General features: G+C 36.1%; 1 protein-coding gene and 1 long non-coding RNA gene across 2 annotated transcripts in view; one reads left to right on the top strand and one right to left on the bottom strand.

Moving 5' to 3' along the window:
- The window catches only part of dpy (dumpy), a 256,705-nt gene that overhangs the window by 157,721 nt on the left and 79,699 nt on the right, over positions 1-19,285 (bottom strand). The window contains exons 4-5 of the mRNA XM_065347532.1: positions 972-1,079; positions 682-798 (exon numbers count right to left, since the gene is read on the bottom strand). Of these exons, the coding sequence (XP_065203604.1) occupies positions 682-798; positions 972-1,079 (225 nt within the window). The remainder of the gene's footprint in view (positions 1-681; positions 799-971; positions 1,080-19,285) is intronic.
- LOC135833765 (uncharacterized) overlaps positions 1-19,285 on the top strand; it is a 122,900-nt gene that overhangs the window by 40,152 nt on the left and 63,463 nt on the right. The gene's annotated exons all lie outside the window — the stretch shown is intronic.

The raw sequence follows: 19,285 nt of genomic DNA, 5'->3' as shown, positions 1-19,285 counted from the left end.
AATTCTGCATTCACCTTCCTAGTACACTACTGTTCGCAAAAATCTCAGTAGGATACTGTATTGATGGAGCTCTCGTAGTATCTATTTACAAATATATCTAGTCGAGCCGATATACGATGCGACGAATAAGTACACAGCATCTGCGACACCTCAGCAGGAGGGTTTTGACACGATGATCTATATACTCTTATATTGCTCCGAAGAAGAAGATCTCAATCTCGCAGATAGACCTGTGTGAGGATGATGTAGGTATTGTTCTCAAAGGTGTGACAATTTTGGCACTGTGTGTGTCACTTTGGACATTGTTTTGACGGCTTTGGAGCGACGATGATGTAACTCGTCGACGGCTCGATCGATTAGATGTAGCCGAGTATTCGCTATACTTAGTGTATACTCGTAGTGTGGTATGTTAAACGGATATTCAACTCGATCGACCGGTTATTTTTACCGAAGCTAATTAAAATCACGTACAGTTTTCAACGGCTAAAGACTGAAAAGAGTTACGTTTATGCGTACGTAGAGACGAGTAATTAAAGAAGAAAACCACAATGAAAAGAAAATCGAAATAAGCCGACGCGACAGACGACTTGACTTGTGTGGGTGGATGGCGCGAAAAATATAACGAATAAATTGTTTCGATCGAGATCGAATATTGCCAAAGAGTAAAAGATCGCTACAAACCTTGACAATGAAAACCGTCTCCGTGGTATCCGGGAAAGCAGGTGCAGTGGAAACTTCCCAGCGTATTGGTGCAATGAGCGAAAACGTCGCAAGGTCGATATTTACATTCATTTTCATCTGTAACAAATCATAAATTAGTTCGCGAAGACGACGACGCAGCCTCAGCCATTACGTAAATGAAGGGGAAAAAATGCACAATACTACGGGACGCCGACCCAAGAGACGTCGATTGTCTGTATAGCGTGAAATGATTTTTTTTTTCCAATACTTATTATTACAACTATGCTTACCAGGTACTTCGCATGAGCAGCCTCCGAATCCGTCGTTACAATGGCACTGAGAATCCAAACAAGCTCCGTTCTGACATTTCAGACCCGACGATTCACTTACGCAGTTATCTGCAACAAGAAAAAATTCGCAGCCGCGATTAAAAATCAGTCTTGAAGTCGTGTTGGAGTGTAAAATGACCTTTTTAAAAAAGTAACATGTGCTCAAACGACGACAGAGACAGCGACACCGACACCGGCTGCTATGGCTGTGTCGAGATTACGTCATAATAATAAAATCCACGACCTAAGATACCATTTTTGGTTTATCTACTATCGAGATGACAATACATATAACTCTAGACTCACAATCAGAACAGAACTTTGCTGAGACGATCATGTTGAAGCAATCTCACTTATCTGCTGATCATGTTGGCAACTCTCGACATTCTGCTGAGTAGGTCTAAGTGCATGTACTCGTAGCATGTACCTAGACCTACTATACGAGTACAATTGTACATACAAACGTCAATATACGTAAAATTGTTACCATTTTTAATGTACATACGAGCATCTAATGTCTGTGTACAAATGTGCCAAAGATACAATGAAGGCCAAAGGCACAGGCAAGGCGTTAATGAGAAATGTAGTAATTGTTCAAGTCGCTAACGGTCATATGCCAGTTTGGTGGAGAAGGAACGAGCAGTTCCATTCCTACAGTTTATCTTTTTATTTTATTTTATTTTTTTTCGCGTATGTTTTATATGTATGTATTATGTAGATATGTGTATTATATACGACGTGTACCGTTACGAGTACTACTACCTGTACCTGGTGAGGTGTTGATTCGTTTGTATATGTAATACATATAAGTGAATCAAGATACGAGTACGATGAGATAAATGTTACAAATTTTATTACGACCTATGTAACGTATATACAAACTACATATACAAAGTGCGATTAAATACCACTGCTGACTGCTGTGATATCCGCGACCGACCTGACGACGACCTGAGACCATCTTTACGGAAGATTTTGTAATACTTTGGGCAAACAGAGGCCATGTGTTGGATACTTGTGCATATTTGATGGCATTTGATGGCTTTTGATGGGGGTTTTTGGTATGCTACTGGGGTGATATTTTGTTGGTTTCAGTATTTTCGGTTAGGTTTAGAGATCGTGGTTTGGATACGAAACTCAAAAGGGTCAGTGGGATGGAATCTGGAGGTTTTAGGAATGTGGTGTCATCTCATGAATGAAGAAGAGCCAAAAATAGGACTGAGAACATCTCACGAAGGAATCACTTCAGTTCTTAATCTTCGATTGGAACAAAATTTGAGGTCGAAAGAGGACGTAAAAAAACCCATCCCCAAATTTTCAGCTGCTGAACTTGATTTTTCGATTTTCGACACATTACATCTTTTGGCCAAAATTTCAAATGCTGACAATTTTTTTTTTCAAAACAAGTAAAAAAATTGTTTTGATCAGAATTACTTACAAATCCAGTCATTGTAAGTCGAAGATAGATATTGTATCGAAATTCACTCAAATTTGGTATTTAGGCTTCGTTTGGCATTGAATTTGAGAAGTTTGAGGATGACTTTGACCATAAAAATTTGCTTTGGTCTAAATCTGTATTAAGAGGAAGAGGGTGACGAGGGGATGTGATGATGGTCAAAAAAATCAACATGGCTATTGGCTATCAATTGAAAAGAAATCAAAAAAATTCATAAATTCTTGTAACCCCCGCCCATATATACTTATTTCTACTTCAAACATCAAAAAAGAATTGATTTTGCCTTATCTGTTCCAAAAGTCCGCTTTTTCTTCCAAAATTGCCAAACCAAAGTCCTGCTTTTTTGCCAAACTTGCGTGTAAGTATTGGTATTTTTTAAGCCAAATTTGCTCAAGTCCAAAAAGTGTCAATTTTTGTGAGGAAAATGTGTCAAAAAGCGTCAATTTTTGGCAAAAAGTTGTGTCAATTTTTGGCAAAAAGCTGTGAAATTTCTGCCAAAAGTGTCAATTTTTGCCAAAAAGTTGGGTCATCTTGTGCAACTTGTGTCAAAAAGTTGTGCGATTTTTGCTAAATAGTTGTGTCAATTTTTGCCAAAAAGTTGGGCAATTTCTGCCAAAAGTGTCAATTTTTGCCAAAAAATCGTGTCAACATGTGTCAAAAAGTTGTGCAACTTGTGTCAAAAAGTTGTGCAACTTGTGTCAAAAAGTTGTGCAATTTCTGCCAAAAGTGTCAATTTTTGCCAAAAAGTTGTGCAACTTGTGTCAAAAAGTTGTGCGATTTTTGTCAAAAAGTTGTGTCAACTTATGCAACTTGTGTCAAAAAGCTGTGCAATTTCTACCAAAAGTGTCAATTTTTGGCAAAAAGCTGTGCAATCTCTGCCAAAAGTGTCAATTTTTGCCAAAAAGTTGTGTCAACTTGTGCAACTTGTGTCAAAAAGTTGTGCGATTTTTGCCAAATAGTTGTGTCAATTTTTGCCAAAAAGTTGTGCAATTTCTGCTAAAAGTGTCATTTTTTGCCAAAAAGTTGTGCAATTTCTGCCAAAAAGTTGTGTCAACATGTGTCAAAAAGTTGTGCAACTTGTGTCAAAATGTTGTGCGATTTTTGTCAAATAGTTGTGTTAATTTGTGCCAAAAAGTTGTGTCAACTTGTGCAACTTGTGTCAAAAAGTTGTGCAATTTCTGCCAAAAGTGTCAATTTTTGCCAAAAAGTTGTGCAATTTTTGCCAAAAAGTTGTGTCAATTTTTGCCAAAAGTGTTAAACAGTGCTCATAAAAAAATACTGTTTTTGCCAAAAATAGTCGAGAAAGTCCTGTTTTTTTTTTTTGTTTTTTTTTTTTTGTAAAAATTGTCAGATAGAATTATTTTGTGGCAAGTTAACGAAAACTTGTAATGTTTTTATGTCAAAATTCTCAAGAAGTTTCTGATAGAATAGTTACTCAGCTGGTAGTAATTTTTACCAAACTTGTAATACGGTAGGTATATACCTAAATTCGTGCTTTTTTTGCCAATACGTTGCAACATTTCCTGAAAAACTTTTTTTTTGTCTGATTCAATTCCCGATCTCCCCCCCCCCCCTTTATAAAAAAAACTCAATTTTTTTCAGTTTTTATGACAATTTTTCGATATTTTTTTAATTTTTCCACAAAAAAAGCCCTGAGTATACTCGATTATAAATTTTTCTTTGAGCTAAAACCTCCCAAACAGTTGCTTGATTTGATTTTGAGTGGAAACAGGCAGTTCATGGGTCAAGGAAAAGGTTGAGAAAATAATTATTTAACACGATAGACCAGGGAGAAATCTAAGAAATTTATTCAAAAATTTTTAAAAGTTGAATTGGGTAGTAAAGTTTTATTTTTTTTTATATTTTACCAAAAAAAGGGATTTGCAAAACTGAAATTCCTATCAAGTATTGACCAAAAATGATCGAAAAAAAAATCAAGAAATTCAATTGTTGTTTGAAGGAAGAAGAAAATGAATTGAAAATTTGAAAATTTGATTCAAAAAGTGGAAAAATCAAGATATTCTGGTAATTTTGACTAAAAAAATGTGACTTTTGAACGGTTTCTTTCTGCCAAAAATAGCTAAAAAAAAAAATCTCAAAATTTCCTATTTTCAAATAGTCTCGTTTCTTGCTGAAAAATGTTTCTTTTTCGCAAGAATTCCAAAAAAAATACGTTGTTTTGACTGGAAATTCACTCGATGAAAGTCCAACTTTTTTCCTAGAAAAAAGTCACTTTCTAACCCAAAAAATTGATCAAAAAAGCCCCCCCCCCCCCTTTTCCAACAAAAATTGCGAAAAATTTTCAACTTTTTTGCCCAAAATTCTCAAAAGTTCGTGCTTTTTGCTGAAATTGTCAGTCTTACTTTTTGCCAAAAATTGTCAAAAATCCTCGGTTTTTTGAAAAGAAAATCCAAAAGTTTTATATTTTTCCAAAAATTGTCCAAAAGTCTTGCTTATTGGCAAAAATTCTACATTTTCAGCAATTGAAGTTTTTTCAAGTAGAAATTGCCAAAAATTATAAAAAAACAAACCTCCCTTTTCAAAAAATTTTTGCAAAAAATTTCCAAAAATTGCTAATTTTTTACTTTTTAATTTGTTTTTTTTTCAAAAAAATAAGTACCTAATTTTTCAGAAATTGCTAGAAAGTGCGTACTTATCACTTTTTTCCAATAATTTCTAAACCATCCTACTTTTTCTAAAGTTGTCAAATTGCTGTTTGCCAAAAATGGTAATAAATTCTCTCTTTTTAACAAAACTTCTGAAAATTGTCCGTTTTTTTGCAAAAACTTCTCGAAGTTCTTACTTTTTTACAAAAATTCGAAGTCTTTTTGTTTTGCCACAAATTGCCAGAAAACCACTCCTCTTGTTAAACTTATTGTCAGTGTTGCTTTATTTTGCCAGGAGTTGCAAAAATCCATACTTTGTTGCCAAAAATTGTCAGTAAGTTTCAAAATAGTTCAGCTTTTTAAAACTAAAAACCAGAACATTTCAATTTTTATTTAATACATACATACAAATATATATGTTCAATTTTCTTTGTGATTTTTTTTCTGCATTAAAAATGTTTTGCTCACTTTTTGTCTGTTTTTTGGTGATTTTTTCGAATTTTTTTGGTTAGAAAAATTTGGTTTTTTTTTAAATTGATTACGAGACCCGAAGTTTGTGTGAAATGTGGGTTTATTTTCAAGGATTTGGTTGTATGTAATTTTAATGACTTCGATAATTACTTTAATCAGTTCGCGATTACTGACCTTCTTCTCTCGAGTTTACCTATCTACATTCTACACAAACGATAAGAATATAGTCAAATTTTCGGCTCGAAAACATATTCATGCCCTAGATGCTCGCCCTACATGATCAAGAAGGAGAGAACAAATATGACGTCTCCCTGTAAAAGCAAAAGAAGAGAAAAAACCGTGGTACGGACTCGGCGTTAGCTGTTTGTTTATGGTCACAGCCGCGTAAAGAATTTATTCGGCTATTGCTTATTGCAAATGCGTTTCCTGTTCGGGTGTGTAATTAAATACGCATTTTTCTTCGCCTTGTCCGGCTCCCTGTGTAAGTCTAAGTGCTGGGCGGTATATTGTTCGCGCGCTAATAAAAATCAACAATGGTGCAAACGTGTAAAAACACTCGAGTAAGCAATTACCGAAACGTCTTAACGATGGTACGCATCGATTTTTCATCGACATTAGTCGTCGTTCGTCGTCGTCATTGGTGAATGGTCAAATTCTCAACTTGTAAATTACCCATGTACCATACCTATTGGTAGGTCTCGAGTGCTGCAGTCGTTCCAGACATCATAAAGCACTCTCGAGACAGACTAAATTGTAATATCATTATGCAAACGACCTATTGGCTATCAGGACCCGCGTTATTTTCAGCAGATTCGTGAATTGGCCATCGCCAACTTGATTGCTGCTATACCTATAGTCGGACTCACGATTGGCCCAAATCAACTGCTGGTCAGCGTTGATCGCGATATGTGTATAGGCTAAATATCAGATAAATTAATCCGCTTTTGCTGCCTCCATGGTGTACGCTGTAGGTCTACAGACCGCAATTGTCCCGCGCCAGCCCGCTGAGCCACCTTTTATTGAATTTCTGCCGGCTATAAGGCGAATACACTACTCGTAGGTTCTCGATAATGCCAGCTAATAAACCGTAAAGACCGCATGTTTCGTGTTTAACTCAAACAACAATTACCTCCTGTACATGGGTAATTACTCGTGTACACTGTACATATTTGTAAGTGTATTATGCCGAGACTCGAAGAGAGCCGGCTATGGGCAAAGGGCAGGGCACCGAGCGGCGAGCACCCTGCATGCCGAATTATCTCGCATAAAATAGCACTCTCTCAGCAGCAGATTCGCGGCTGCATGGCTCGCTTTTTTGAATCAATGATCGAATACGTCTTGATTATTACCTCTCTGCTTCGTCACCCCTGCGTCATTTTTTCATCTCTTTCTCTGTGTGCGCGTACAATTGTAGGTACCGAGGTACCACTCGAAGCTATAATACGCGCCATTGTTAACGAATAAACCAAATTTTCTTTCATGAAAAATTATTAATCGACGTGAACGAGATGAGAGATATGAGGGGATACAATAGTAAGAGAGAGGAGAGGGTTATTATGAGGAAAAATTAACCTTCGTTGGGTTAATAATACATCTTGGAAATGGAAATGAATGGCAATCGTGTGCTAAAGTAAGTACGAACTATTCGCTGAATTGGAGAGCAGCGGGATTCTTAGCAGATTTGACGAATAGATTGGTTGAATTGGTGGGTTGATTTCGTATTATTTGGATGTTTTTTTTTTTTTAATTCCCAGAAGCCTTAATTTTAAATATTCAGAGTTTTAAAAAAATGATGAATAATTAGAGGCATAAGAAGCTACTTTTTTGTCAGACAATTTTTTGACACATGCGGTCAAAAAAGTTACGTCTGTGTTACGTTGTCAAACAGAGGTGGCACTTTACTTTTTTGTCACAGTTGTCAAAAAATTGTCGATTTTCTGTCAAAGTTGTTGAAATAAAATTACTTTTACTATTCTGTTGAAGTTTTCAAAAAGTGTTACTTTATGGTTAAAGTTGTAAAAAAATTATGATTAGTTTCACAATATTGTCAAAAAAATGCCATTTTTCTGTCAAAGCTATCAAAAAATTATCAATTTTTTGTCACAGTTGTCAAAAAAGTGTCACTTCTCTATCACAGTTGTCAAAAAGAGCTGTCACTTTACTTTTCTGTAAAAAAAGTGTCACTTTTCTGTAAAAAAAAGTGTCACTTTTCTGTAAAAAAAGTGTCACTTTTCTGTAAAAAAAGTGTCACTTTTCTGTAAAAAAAAAAGTGTCACTTTTCTGTAAAAAAAAAAGTGTCACTTTTCTGTAAAAAAAGTGTCACTTTTCTGTAAAAAAAATGTTACTTTTCTGTAAAAAAAAAAAAAGTGTCACTTTTCTGTAAAAAAAAGTGTTACTTTTCTGTTAAAAAAGTGTTACTTTTCTGTAAAAAAAAGCGTCACTTTTTTGTAAAAAAGTGTCACTTTTCTGTAAATGGTGTCTAAAACGAGTCACTTTTCTGTCACAAGTGTCGAAAAAGTGCCACTTGTCAAAGTTGTCAAAATAGTCTAATTTACCTACTATTCCAAAAAAGTGTCACTTTTCTATCATATTAGTCAAAAAATGTCACTTTTCTGTCAAAGTTATCAAAAAGTTGTCAATTTTCTGTCACAGTGGTCAAAAAAGTGTTGATTTTCTGTCAAAATTGTCAAAAAAAGTATAACTTCACTTTTCTCTCAAAGTTGTCAAACAACAAATTGTGACTAGTTTCTTAGTAGTCAAAAAAGGTCACTTTTCTGTCAAAGTTATCAAAAAATTATCAATTTTCTGTTACAGTTGTCAAAAAAATGGCATTTTTTTGGTCAAAATTGTCAGAAAAGTGTCGTTTTACTTTTTAGTTGAAGTTTTTAAAAAAGTGTCTTTTTTCTATCATAATTGTCATAAAGTATTCAAAAAAAATAGTCACTTTACTTTCTGTTGAACTTTTTAAAAGTGTCACTCATTTGTCGGAAATCCAAAAAGGCCACTTTTTTGCCAAATGCTCAGAAGTGCTGCTATTTTGCTAAAAGTGCCAAAAGTGACACTTTTCCGACAAAATCAATTGAAAAAGGCTCACTTTTTCAATCAGAAGTGTCAAAAATTGCTATTATTCTACCAACGAGTCACTTATATGAATCAATTCGTTCGCGAATGATTCACTAAACAATTTTTAATTCGTTCGTGAATGATTCACTAAAAAATTTCAATTCATTCGCGAATGATTCACCAAAAATTGAGTGAAATGAACTGATTTGTTCGCGAACAAGTCACTCAAGTATACAAATCAATTCGTTCGCAAATGATTCATCAAAAATTGAGTAAATGAATCGATTCGTTCGTGAATGATTCGCCAAAAATTGAGTAAATGAATCGATTTGTTCGCGGTTCACGAATGATTCACCAAAAATTGAGTAAAATGAACTGACTTGTTCGCGAACAAGTCACTTATACGAATCAATTCGTTCGCAGATGATTCACTAAAAAATTTTCAATTCGTTCGCGAATGATTCATCAAAAGTTGAATAAATGAATTGACTCGTTCGCTAATGAGTCACTAATACTAATCGATTCGTTCACGAACGATTCATCAAAAATTTAGTAAATGAATCGATCAGTTCGCGAACGAGTCACGCATACAAATCAATTCGTCGGCGAATGATTCACTAAAAATAATGCAATTCGTTCGTGAATGATTCGCCAAAAATTGAGTAAATGAATCGATTCGTTCGCGAACGAGTCACGCATACAAATCAATTCGTTCGCGAATGATTCACTAAAAATAATGCAATTCATTCGTGAATGATTCACCAAAAATTGAGTAAATGAATCGATTACTTCGCGAACGATTCGCGCATACAAATCAATTCGTTCGCGAATGATTCATCAAAAATTGAGTAAATGAATCGATTCGTTCGCGAATGATTCATCAAAAATTGAGTAAATGAATCGATTCGTTTGCGAATGATTCATCAAAAATTGAGTAAATGAATCGATTCGTTCGCGAATGATTCACTAAAAATAATGCAATTCGTTCGCGAATGATTCATCAAAAATTGAGTAAATGAATCGATTCGTTCGCGAATATTCACTAAAAATAATGCAATTCGTTCGCGAATGATTCACTAAAAATATTGCAATCCGTTCGCGAATGATTCATCAAAAATTGCGTAAATGAATCGATTCGTTCGCGAACGAGTCACTCATACGAATCGATTCGTTCGCGAACGAGTCACTCATACGAATCGATTCGTTCGCGAATGATTCAACGACGTTTTATGCAGCTTGTGGCGAATTCTGCCAGAGTTTGATAATATTACATCAGATTTTGCTAGTTTTCCATGATTTAAATAAGTATTCAAAAAATCACGGTATCTCGACTCAGCCTCAGACAGCAATGTTCAACTTTCCAGGTTTCACATTCCTCCACTCACAAATAATCAACCTCTATCCATGTACGTACAACCTATTTCTAGCCCACCTCTGCCAATATTCACCCAATCATCTGGCACCCGACACCTCATTCGCTTCAGCTCGAAAGAATAATTTCTACACACTTCTGCCAACATTATATGTGCCAGCCAACTTGGACACTCTTCTGGATTTTTTCGCTTAAACCAAGTCCAAAAAAAAAATTCATCGGTTGCACAACTCTACATTTCCTGACTATCAGATCAAATTCTTATACGTACGTACATTAACTAGGTCAACATTAATATGCAATTATAGCCACATCGTCGTCGTCGCTTGGTCACAAACAAACTATACCATTTACATCCTAGGTACCATATTATACATTCGCACATACTAGGTACAGATACCCTACGTATATGAAATAATTACGCAACCATGTAGCCCAGCTTGCCAAATCAGATCGCATTTGTCACCGAGATCAGCTTCGGCATCGGACCACGATCTCTATGATCCCTTGACCATTCGTCATTCGCCATTCGCCGCAGAGTCTCATAAACGCATACATAAATCGTCTCTCTTTCTCTCTCTCTCTATCAAGCGAGCAGTAATTTCTGGGTCAGTTTTACAACGACACAAATCGTATCTCTCTATTAAGCATTGATTGCTGATCGATCTATAGGTCTGTCGTCGATGCAGGCGATTCAATGATCTATTTAGCGACGTTACGAGTATAATATCGTAGTCGAGTATGCACTTCGGTATCTCCCAAGTTGGTGGTATAATTGGCGATGCTTCAGGCGTCTCTGTTGTCTCGGGCAGCGGGATATCCGTCGTTCGACTCGCGTTCGTAAAACGACGTACACGCGAACAAAATGCTCTTTTGGAATTTTTTCGTTTTTTATCGTTTAGCAGACCGTAAAAAAAGCGTATAAAAAGCGTAAAAAATTCCGGCAGGTAGTTTTGCCTCACACACACACACACACACAGACAGAGAGAGGAATGATACGATATAAAAATTCGACCATTAAAATGGTCTCGCTGTTTTCCTGCAGCCAGATCCCCAGCAGCAGTAAGTATGAGCGGACATGGCACGCACTGCTCGTCGTATAACCGAACAGAACAGAACAGAGACAGATGCAGAATTTAATTGGCATTGTGTACATATATTTATACCTATATATACCTACTAAAAGTTGAATGACCAAAGGAAACGTGAGCATCCCGTGTAAACAGATTTTAAACGGTGTCTCGCGCTCTTATACTCGTAGAGAAAAACCAGTTCTCTCGGCTAAAGATTTTTTTCTTCTCATTTTTTTTCATACTACACGGCGATCGATTACCGGTTGTTTGCTCGGGTCGTGTTTCCGACTTGGTCGCCACATCAACCATCCCCTTTACCCCAAGTTGGCGTTTTTTTCACCACATTTTTTGAGTAGGTGAGACATTTACGTATACTTACGACAAGTAGGATTATTTTATGCAATTTGGCATTGATCTAAATGTACCATATGATGTAACGTCGTCGTCGTCGTATAGCTCATTCATCGTCTAGCCTACGACTAACATAAGCGAAGCCACCACGCCGTCATTATTCAAGGTTACCCATAAGTTACTACTCGTACAGCGTACAGTACAGAGAGATATGCATACGCGAAGAATCGCCCATCAACATTAACATTAACATTGTATAATGTACATACACAAGTAGGAGTCTGGTGAATAATTACTCGTTCTGTTGGTTAAAAAAACAACAATAAAAACTCCCATGTCTGTCTGATTCTTATGCAAGTGCGCGTATATTTCATGCCCACATCTCCTCTGCTAGAACACTATTGTCATCGTAATCCGCTGCACTATACGATTTCGGTACACCTCGTTAATTCCTCATCGTCTTCGTCTTTTAAAGAAAAAGTGCGTTGGGTCATTGCACAAATTATTTTTTAATAGTCATCCAATGAGCTGAGCTATACGTTCCTTCGCGTCGTCGTTTCCGATTAACGGAAAATCTTCATCTTCATCCTCGAGGAAAAGGAAGAGGAAAAAACCACTTCGGTCTGTCGGTCACAACGAGCGTGAAAAAATAGCTCTGGATATGGCTCTGCGTATAAACGTCCGAGTCTCTCGCTCTCAGCTCTGGCATATTCTGCCAAGTTCAGCGGATTCGTTCGGGCGAACGCCAACGTCAGAGTCGTCACGACCAACGAGGCCGACCAACCGTGAAATGCTCTCACTCAAGGTCAACGCGGCAGCAATACCAGAAATTATATTACGACCAATTGCCGTTATAATATGATTATAAAATATAATAATCATATCGAAGAAAAAGTTAACGAATTATCGCCATCGTTCGCTCGCGTAATATCGCGTCCAAATCGATAAAGTGTAACCAGTTTTTAGCCTGATGGGATGCTGCTGATGATGGTTTGAAATCATTTCTTCGGCTCGCCTCCTCCGCACCGTTGCGTTGTTGCATCGCATCGCAAATGATCATCATCGCCAGCCACCGCTTATTATTTCGTTTATCGTTTTAATTATCCGAATTTATCGATATGACCCACGAATAAAGTATAAAACCAAAACCAAATCGCGCTATGGATCAGATACTCGTATCACGTGGGTTTGCCGCAGTTATTATAGGTCATTCAGAGGTATAATGAACGGGAATAATTGCTGGTCGAGGCGAAGATCTTTGCTGACCCTTGACTCCAGATTACCGCAGACAACTGTAATTCCTTAGACTAACTAAACCTACGAGTATAGAGGTCTTTTACTTTGGCAAATTCGTTGACTCATTTTAAATTGGAATCTGTTTTATGTGGTTTATAGGAAGTATTTATCCATTTTATACTGCTTCGGAAGACATACGAGTATTGCCGAAGAAGGTGGCGTTTTTTGTTCCGATGATTAGAAAGTCTCACCCCCCCCCTCCAACAGTTTAGAGAGTTCATTTTTTGAAAAAGTTGTCAAAAAACCCACATTTTTGCCAAAAGTGCTTTTCATTTCTGGTATCAAAGTTTGTAAAATAATTTTGGATTTGTTCTTTTTTCCTAAAGAAATTTTCCACATTTTTTTCTAGCTCTGTTTGGAAATATTCTGGCCTCAAAAAATTCTGGCTTGAATAAATTCAAACCTTGCTTCTCCCCCAAATTGAAACATTTGAAAAAATGTTCTGCCAGTAGTCTTGCTTTTGCTCTGCTCTAGCTGTCCCATTTTTTGGATAATTATCTTGAGGGAAATTTTTCAGTTGCCTCAATATGGGGGGGGGGGGGGTGAAGGAGAGGGGTACAAAGCAAGAGATCAACATTTTTCGGGCGTTACAATGAAAAAGTATCATGTACCCGGAGTAATACCATCATTTTGCGAAAAAGTGTCACTTCTTGACAATAATTTTTGCCAAATAAGGTGGCATGGCAGTACTTTTTGCCAATTTTGGAAAAAATGACCCTTTTTGGCAAGTTTGACTATAAAGCAGCACTTTTGACAATGTTGATGACTGAATTTGCAGTTCTGGCTTTTTGACCAAAAATTGGCAATTTTTGACAACTTTGATATAAAAGTGGCTCTTTTTCCCATCTTGCCATAAAAGTGACACAGTTTTTGGCAATTGGGACAAACAAAATAAATACCTCACACTTTTGACGATATTGAATAAAAAATTTGTCCTTCTCAAAGATGAAAGGACAACGAAAAGTTTACAAAAAGACAACAAAAAGACAAAAAGATGGAAAGATGACAACAAAAAGACAAAAAGATGGAAAGATGACAAAAAGATGACAAAAACATGGAAAGGCGACAATATGACAAAAAGATGAAAAGACAACAAAAAGACAAAAAGAGGACAAAAAGACGAAACTATGACAAAAAGACAAAACTATAACAAAAAAGCAGAAAGACGACAAAAAGATGAAAAGATGTCAAAAAGACTACAAAAATACAAAGACAACCAGATGACAAAAAGATGACAAAAGTACTAAAAAAGGACAAAAAGATGACAGAAAGATGACAAAAATACTAAAAGACCACAAAAAGATGAAAAGACAACAAAAAGATGACAAAAACATGGAAAGATGGCAGAAAGACAGAAAGATGACAAAAATATGAAAAGATGACAAGTAAGACAACAAAAAGACGACAAAATGACAAAAAGATGAAAAGATGTCAAAAACACAAAGAAGCGACCAGCTGACAAAAATATGACAAAAATACTAAAAGACAACAAAAAGATGAAAAAACAACAAAGAGATGACAAAAAGATGGAAAGATGGCAAAAAGACAAAAAGATGACAAAAAAACGAAAAGTCAACAAAAAGATGAAAAGATGACAAAAATATGAAAAAACGACAAGAGCAAGACAACAAAAAGACAAAAAAATGACAAAAAGATGGAAAGACGGTAAAAAGAGGAAAAGACAACAAAAAGACAAAAATAAGACAAGAAGTCCGAAATAAGGCGAAATGAGACAAAATGACAAAAAGACGACAAAAAGATGAAAAGATGTCAAAAAGACTACAAAAAGACAAAAAGACGACCAGATGACAAAAATACTGAAAGATGACAGAAAGATTTCAAAATGATGAAAAGATGACAAAAAGACGAAAATACAACAAATAGATGAAAAGATGACAAAAACATGACAAAAAGACAAAAAGATGACAAAATGATGAAAAGACGGTAAAAAGACAAAAAGACAACAAAAAGACAAAAATAAGACAAAAAGTCCAAAATAAGGCAAAATGAGACAAAATGACAAAAAGACGACAAAAAGATGAAAAGATGTCAAAAAGACAAGAAGACGACCAGATGGCAAAAAGATGACAAAAATACTAAAAGACGACAGAAAGATTTCAAAAAGATGAAAAGATGACAAAAAGACGAAAATACAACAAATAGATGAAAAAATGACAAAAATATGACAAAAAGACAAAAAGATGACAAAATGATGAAAAGATGGTAAAAAGACAAAAAGACAACAAAAAGACAAAAATAAGACAAAAAGTCCAAAATAAGGCAAAATGAGACAAAATGACAAAAATACGACAAAAAGATGAAAAGATGTCAAAAAGACTACAAAAAGACAAAAAGACGACCAGATGACAAAAAGATGACAAAAATACTAAAAGACGACAGAAAGATTTCAAAAAGATGAAAAGATGACAAAAAGACGAAAATACAACAAATAGATGAAAAAATGACAAAAATATGACAAAAAGACAAAAAGATGACAAAATGATTAAAAGATGGCAAAATGACGAAAAGACGACAAAATGACGAAAAGACGACAAAATGACGAAAAGACGACAAAATGACAAAAAGACATCAAAAAGATGACAAGATGACAAAAAGACGACAAAAAGATGAAAAGACAACAAAATAATTTCAAAAAGATGAAAAGATGACAAAAAGACGAAAATACAACAAATAGATGAAAAGACGACAAAAATATGACAAAAAGTAGACAAAATGATGAAAAAATGGCAAAATGACGAAAAGACGACAAGACGACTAAATGACAAAAAGAGAACAAAAGTATGAAAAGATGACAAGACGGCAAAAAGATGACAAAAAGACGAATTGTTGACAAAAAGATGGAAAGATGACAAAAAGACAGACAGATGGAAAGACAGAAAGACATGAGTGATGGAAAGACAGAAAGACTGGATGAAAGAATGAATTAATAAAAACATACAATAAAATATAATAAAATTTCAGTATTCAGATCAGTATTCAGTTCTGTATTCCGTCCAGTTCATCATGTTTAAGGGTTCAAATAAAAATTTTAAATTTTTTTTGAAAAATTATGTTCTTCCATTGTGTCTATGCTCGAATGCGAATTATTAATATGTACAATTTTTGTTCTTTTAATAGAACGCCTCTCTTTTTAAAAATTTTGATACTATCGATTGAGCTCAGCATGTTAGAATCTTAATTTTTCCCACTAAAAAACCAAAAAAAATTCCCACCAACTTTAAATAAGGGCCACCTTATTGAGCACACAATCATGCTTGGAAAAAAGGGCACAACTGTAGGTCTATCAACGATATTTGGAGCTCATAATGTTCGAAAAAATTTGACACCCCCCCCCCTCCCATCGCATGTTAATTCATTTTTCAAGAATCTGGAAAATTGGTCCGGAAAATCTGGAGAAGTCAGGGGAAAACATTTCCAGAAATGAGGGGATACCCTGTTGAAATATCGCTCCAAGTTTTGAAAAACATATTACTGATATTCAAAATCATGTTTTTTCTTTTGAAGTTTTTTAACTTAATTTTTATACTATCAATTTGCATTTTTTTTTTTCATTTCTTGAAATGAAACTTTAGGGAATCAAAAAACGTAACTTTTGATATATATATTGCTAATCTTGGTACATTTCGAGTTCAATTCGAACCTCATTAAATTTTTCGCAGTTCCAACCGGAAAAATGAAGGGAAAGGGTATTTATAAAATCGGTTTAGCGATGAGATTTGCAAACAATACGGATCAAAAAACGCGAATCCTGCATTCTAGAAAAACTCGTTCGAGAAGCGGAATCTGCCATATACACATACGTAATAAAAGAACACTTTATATTCGGCGTGAAAATAAATACGCTGAAAAAAAATTAACGGGAGTTGGATATTAATACTCGTACGCCAAGAAATGTTGGCGATGAAGATCGAGTAATGGATATGTTTCATGGGTGAGTCTGCCGGATTGGTCGGTGTGGTCACTCCGTTATTGCATGAGTAGGTCACCAATGTATATGTACGAATGTGCGTACAGGTACTCGTACATATTCGAGTAGGTATATCACATTCCTCAGGCTACGAATCCTACCAACACATATGTATACTGTGTGTTGGTTTTGCGGATAAAAACGATGAACGATGGACGATGGGTGCCTGGAGACAGACGTTGCACTGCGAACTCTCTGGGCAAAGCACGATGCATGAAGACGAAGAGGCAGATTCTCGTTCAAGTATTGAAGCTCTACGAGTAGGTATAACCAATCAATGAAAGTGTAGAATTACGTTATGTACTAGTATAGAACGATGCGATAACCACACCTGGATATTATCGAGACGAAAGCGAGTTCAACAGATTAGATTAACACGCGATCCAGTCCCGGTCAGATGGAAAAGAAGAGGCGAGGAGGCGCCGTGGCGCGCAAACAGTTTCCGCGGCTATATAATAAAGTTATTAAGACGATGCAGTGTGGAATTGTAAACAGTACCTATTCTTAACACGCTATACCTTTATTATTTATACCTATTTAGTACTGTATTCAAGATGCAGCGAATGGTAGAGGTACCCAGCACAAGAATAAGTATCAGGGCATATAGACTCACTCGCTTCCTTATAATAAGATACGTACACAGCTGTGAGCTGTGCGTACGTTCGAAGCGACCTATAGCAATAATCTATCACCATTTATTTTTCTCTCAATACTCGTAGCGCTAATGGCGATGGCGTATGATAAATAATTCTGGCAGATCGCCAATGAACTCGGAGCGGAGCGGCGTGGCGGCGATGCTGGGGTTCAATGGATCGAGGTCACGAGTATCGAATTTTTTTTATCCATTTCATTGATCCTGCGCGACTGTTGTGGATGCTGCGAGATGCGGAAAACCGTTCGTCGTTGCTGTTGTGATTGCGCGGTGGCCATTCGCTTTCGTCTGATCAAGATCGATAAGAAAAGTAGACAGTTGAAACAGACCATCGAACGAGTGAGAGAGAGAGGAAGATACGTGCGCGTGCGATCGACTGCATCCATCTTATACGTTCGTCATTCGTGCACTGTGTAGATCTACGAGTATCTAACTATCATCTTTTCTTTTTTTTTTTACCCAAAGACCAGACCTCAACTAGATATCTTTAAGGTATACACCAACAATAACAGCAATGATACTGCGCTGGGACTGGGTCTTGAGTCTGGGTGACGAGCTAGGTATAGGTAGGTACCCTGCCCTATGTCTTCTGGTTTTGCCTCTGGCAGCTTGGCCGGCGGCATTGCATTGGCAGAATCGCATCGCTCGCAGGAAATATCCACAGAAAATATACCGGTACCTACCGTAACGGTAAGAGAACTTGCAGAGTAGTTATTATTACGGCATTTTGCGCTACATCATGGACAATTATAACGCGGCGCGTTTCTATATGGACGTTTTTTACGCTACAATGCGCGATATACCTATAGGTAGTTGTTTTTTTCGTGGTCTTGGTCTTGGTCGTTGTTATAGTCACCCGTATTTTATAAATAAGCAAAGGATCGTTGCACTCTGGGAATAAGATGGAGACTGTGGTGGATGGGACTGGAAGGGGAGGGGGAGGGGGAGCTGATAGGGAGATTTTTTGAATGGTTGTTTTGATTGGAGAGGAACCGAGTTGTTTGCGAGTGAAAATGTTCGTGTGTTCATGTGATCGATTTATTCGCGAACGACTATTTTGACCGAAAATGAATCGTTCACGAATGAGCAATTTTATTCTCAATTATTCTTCCTAATACGTAATCTACTGATTGAAAAAAAAATTGACGATTATTTCATTTTTCTCTCATGATTTGTATTTTCTGATTTGTTCATGATCATGATTTCATTGAACGATTGAATCTTTTTTCGACTGAATCATTCGCGAACGATAATATTTTCATTTGTAAGATATCGATTCTAAAGCAACTTTTAAAAGTGGTGTATTTGTGATCCTTTCTCTCTGAATCGTTCGCGAACGTTCGAATCGAATTTTGAATGAATCATTCACGAACGACCACCTTCATTTTCGAATAAGACTTACTTCTGGGACACATTTCATTCGATGAGAATTATTCACGAACGACTAATTACATTCCCAATGATGGAAAATAATTCATGGGTCTTGATTTTGAATTATCTTGTGACACATTTTTCTCTGAATCGTTCGTGAACGACTGAACTTACTTACAAATGAAATGAATCTTTGATGACCGACTGTCGACTACTTTCATTTTTGCAAAATTGACTCAAAAACAACTTTTCCGAATGGTGCTCTTATGAGTCATTTTTTTTTCTGAATCGTTCGTGAACGACTGAATCGAATTTTGAATGAATCATTCACGAACGACTTTCTTAATTCGCTTCTGAAATTGATTTTGGAATTTTTTTCGATGCGATGCTGTGTCGATTTTTCAATTTTGAATCATTCACGAACGACTTGATCACTTGATCAATTTTGGAACGAGTCGTTCGCGAATGACCGTATCGAATTTTGAACAAATCACTTGCGAACAACTAATTCAAGTTATGTTTAGGATGATTTTTCGAAAAACATTTTCAAAATATGTATATCTGATTCAAAATTAT

Source organism: Planococcus citri, chromosome 2 (assembly GCF_950023065.1).
Source record: "Planococcus citri chromosome 2, ihPlaCitr1.1, whole genome shotgun sequence".
Lineage (NCBI taxonomy): Eukaryota > Metazoa > Arthropoda > Insecta > Hemiptera > Pseudococcidae > Planococcus > Planococcus citri.
This window is presented reverse-complemented; position numbering and strand designations above follow the sequence as displayed.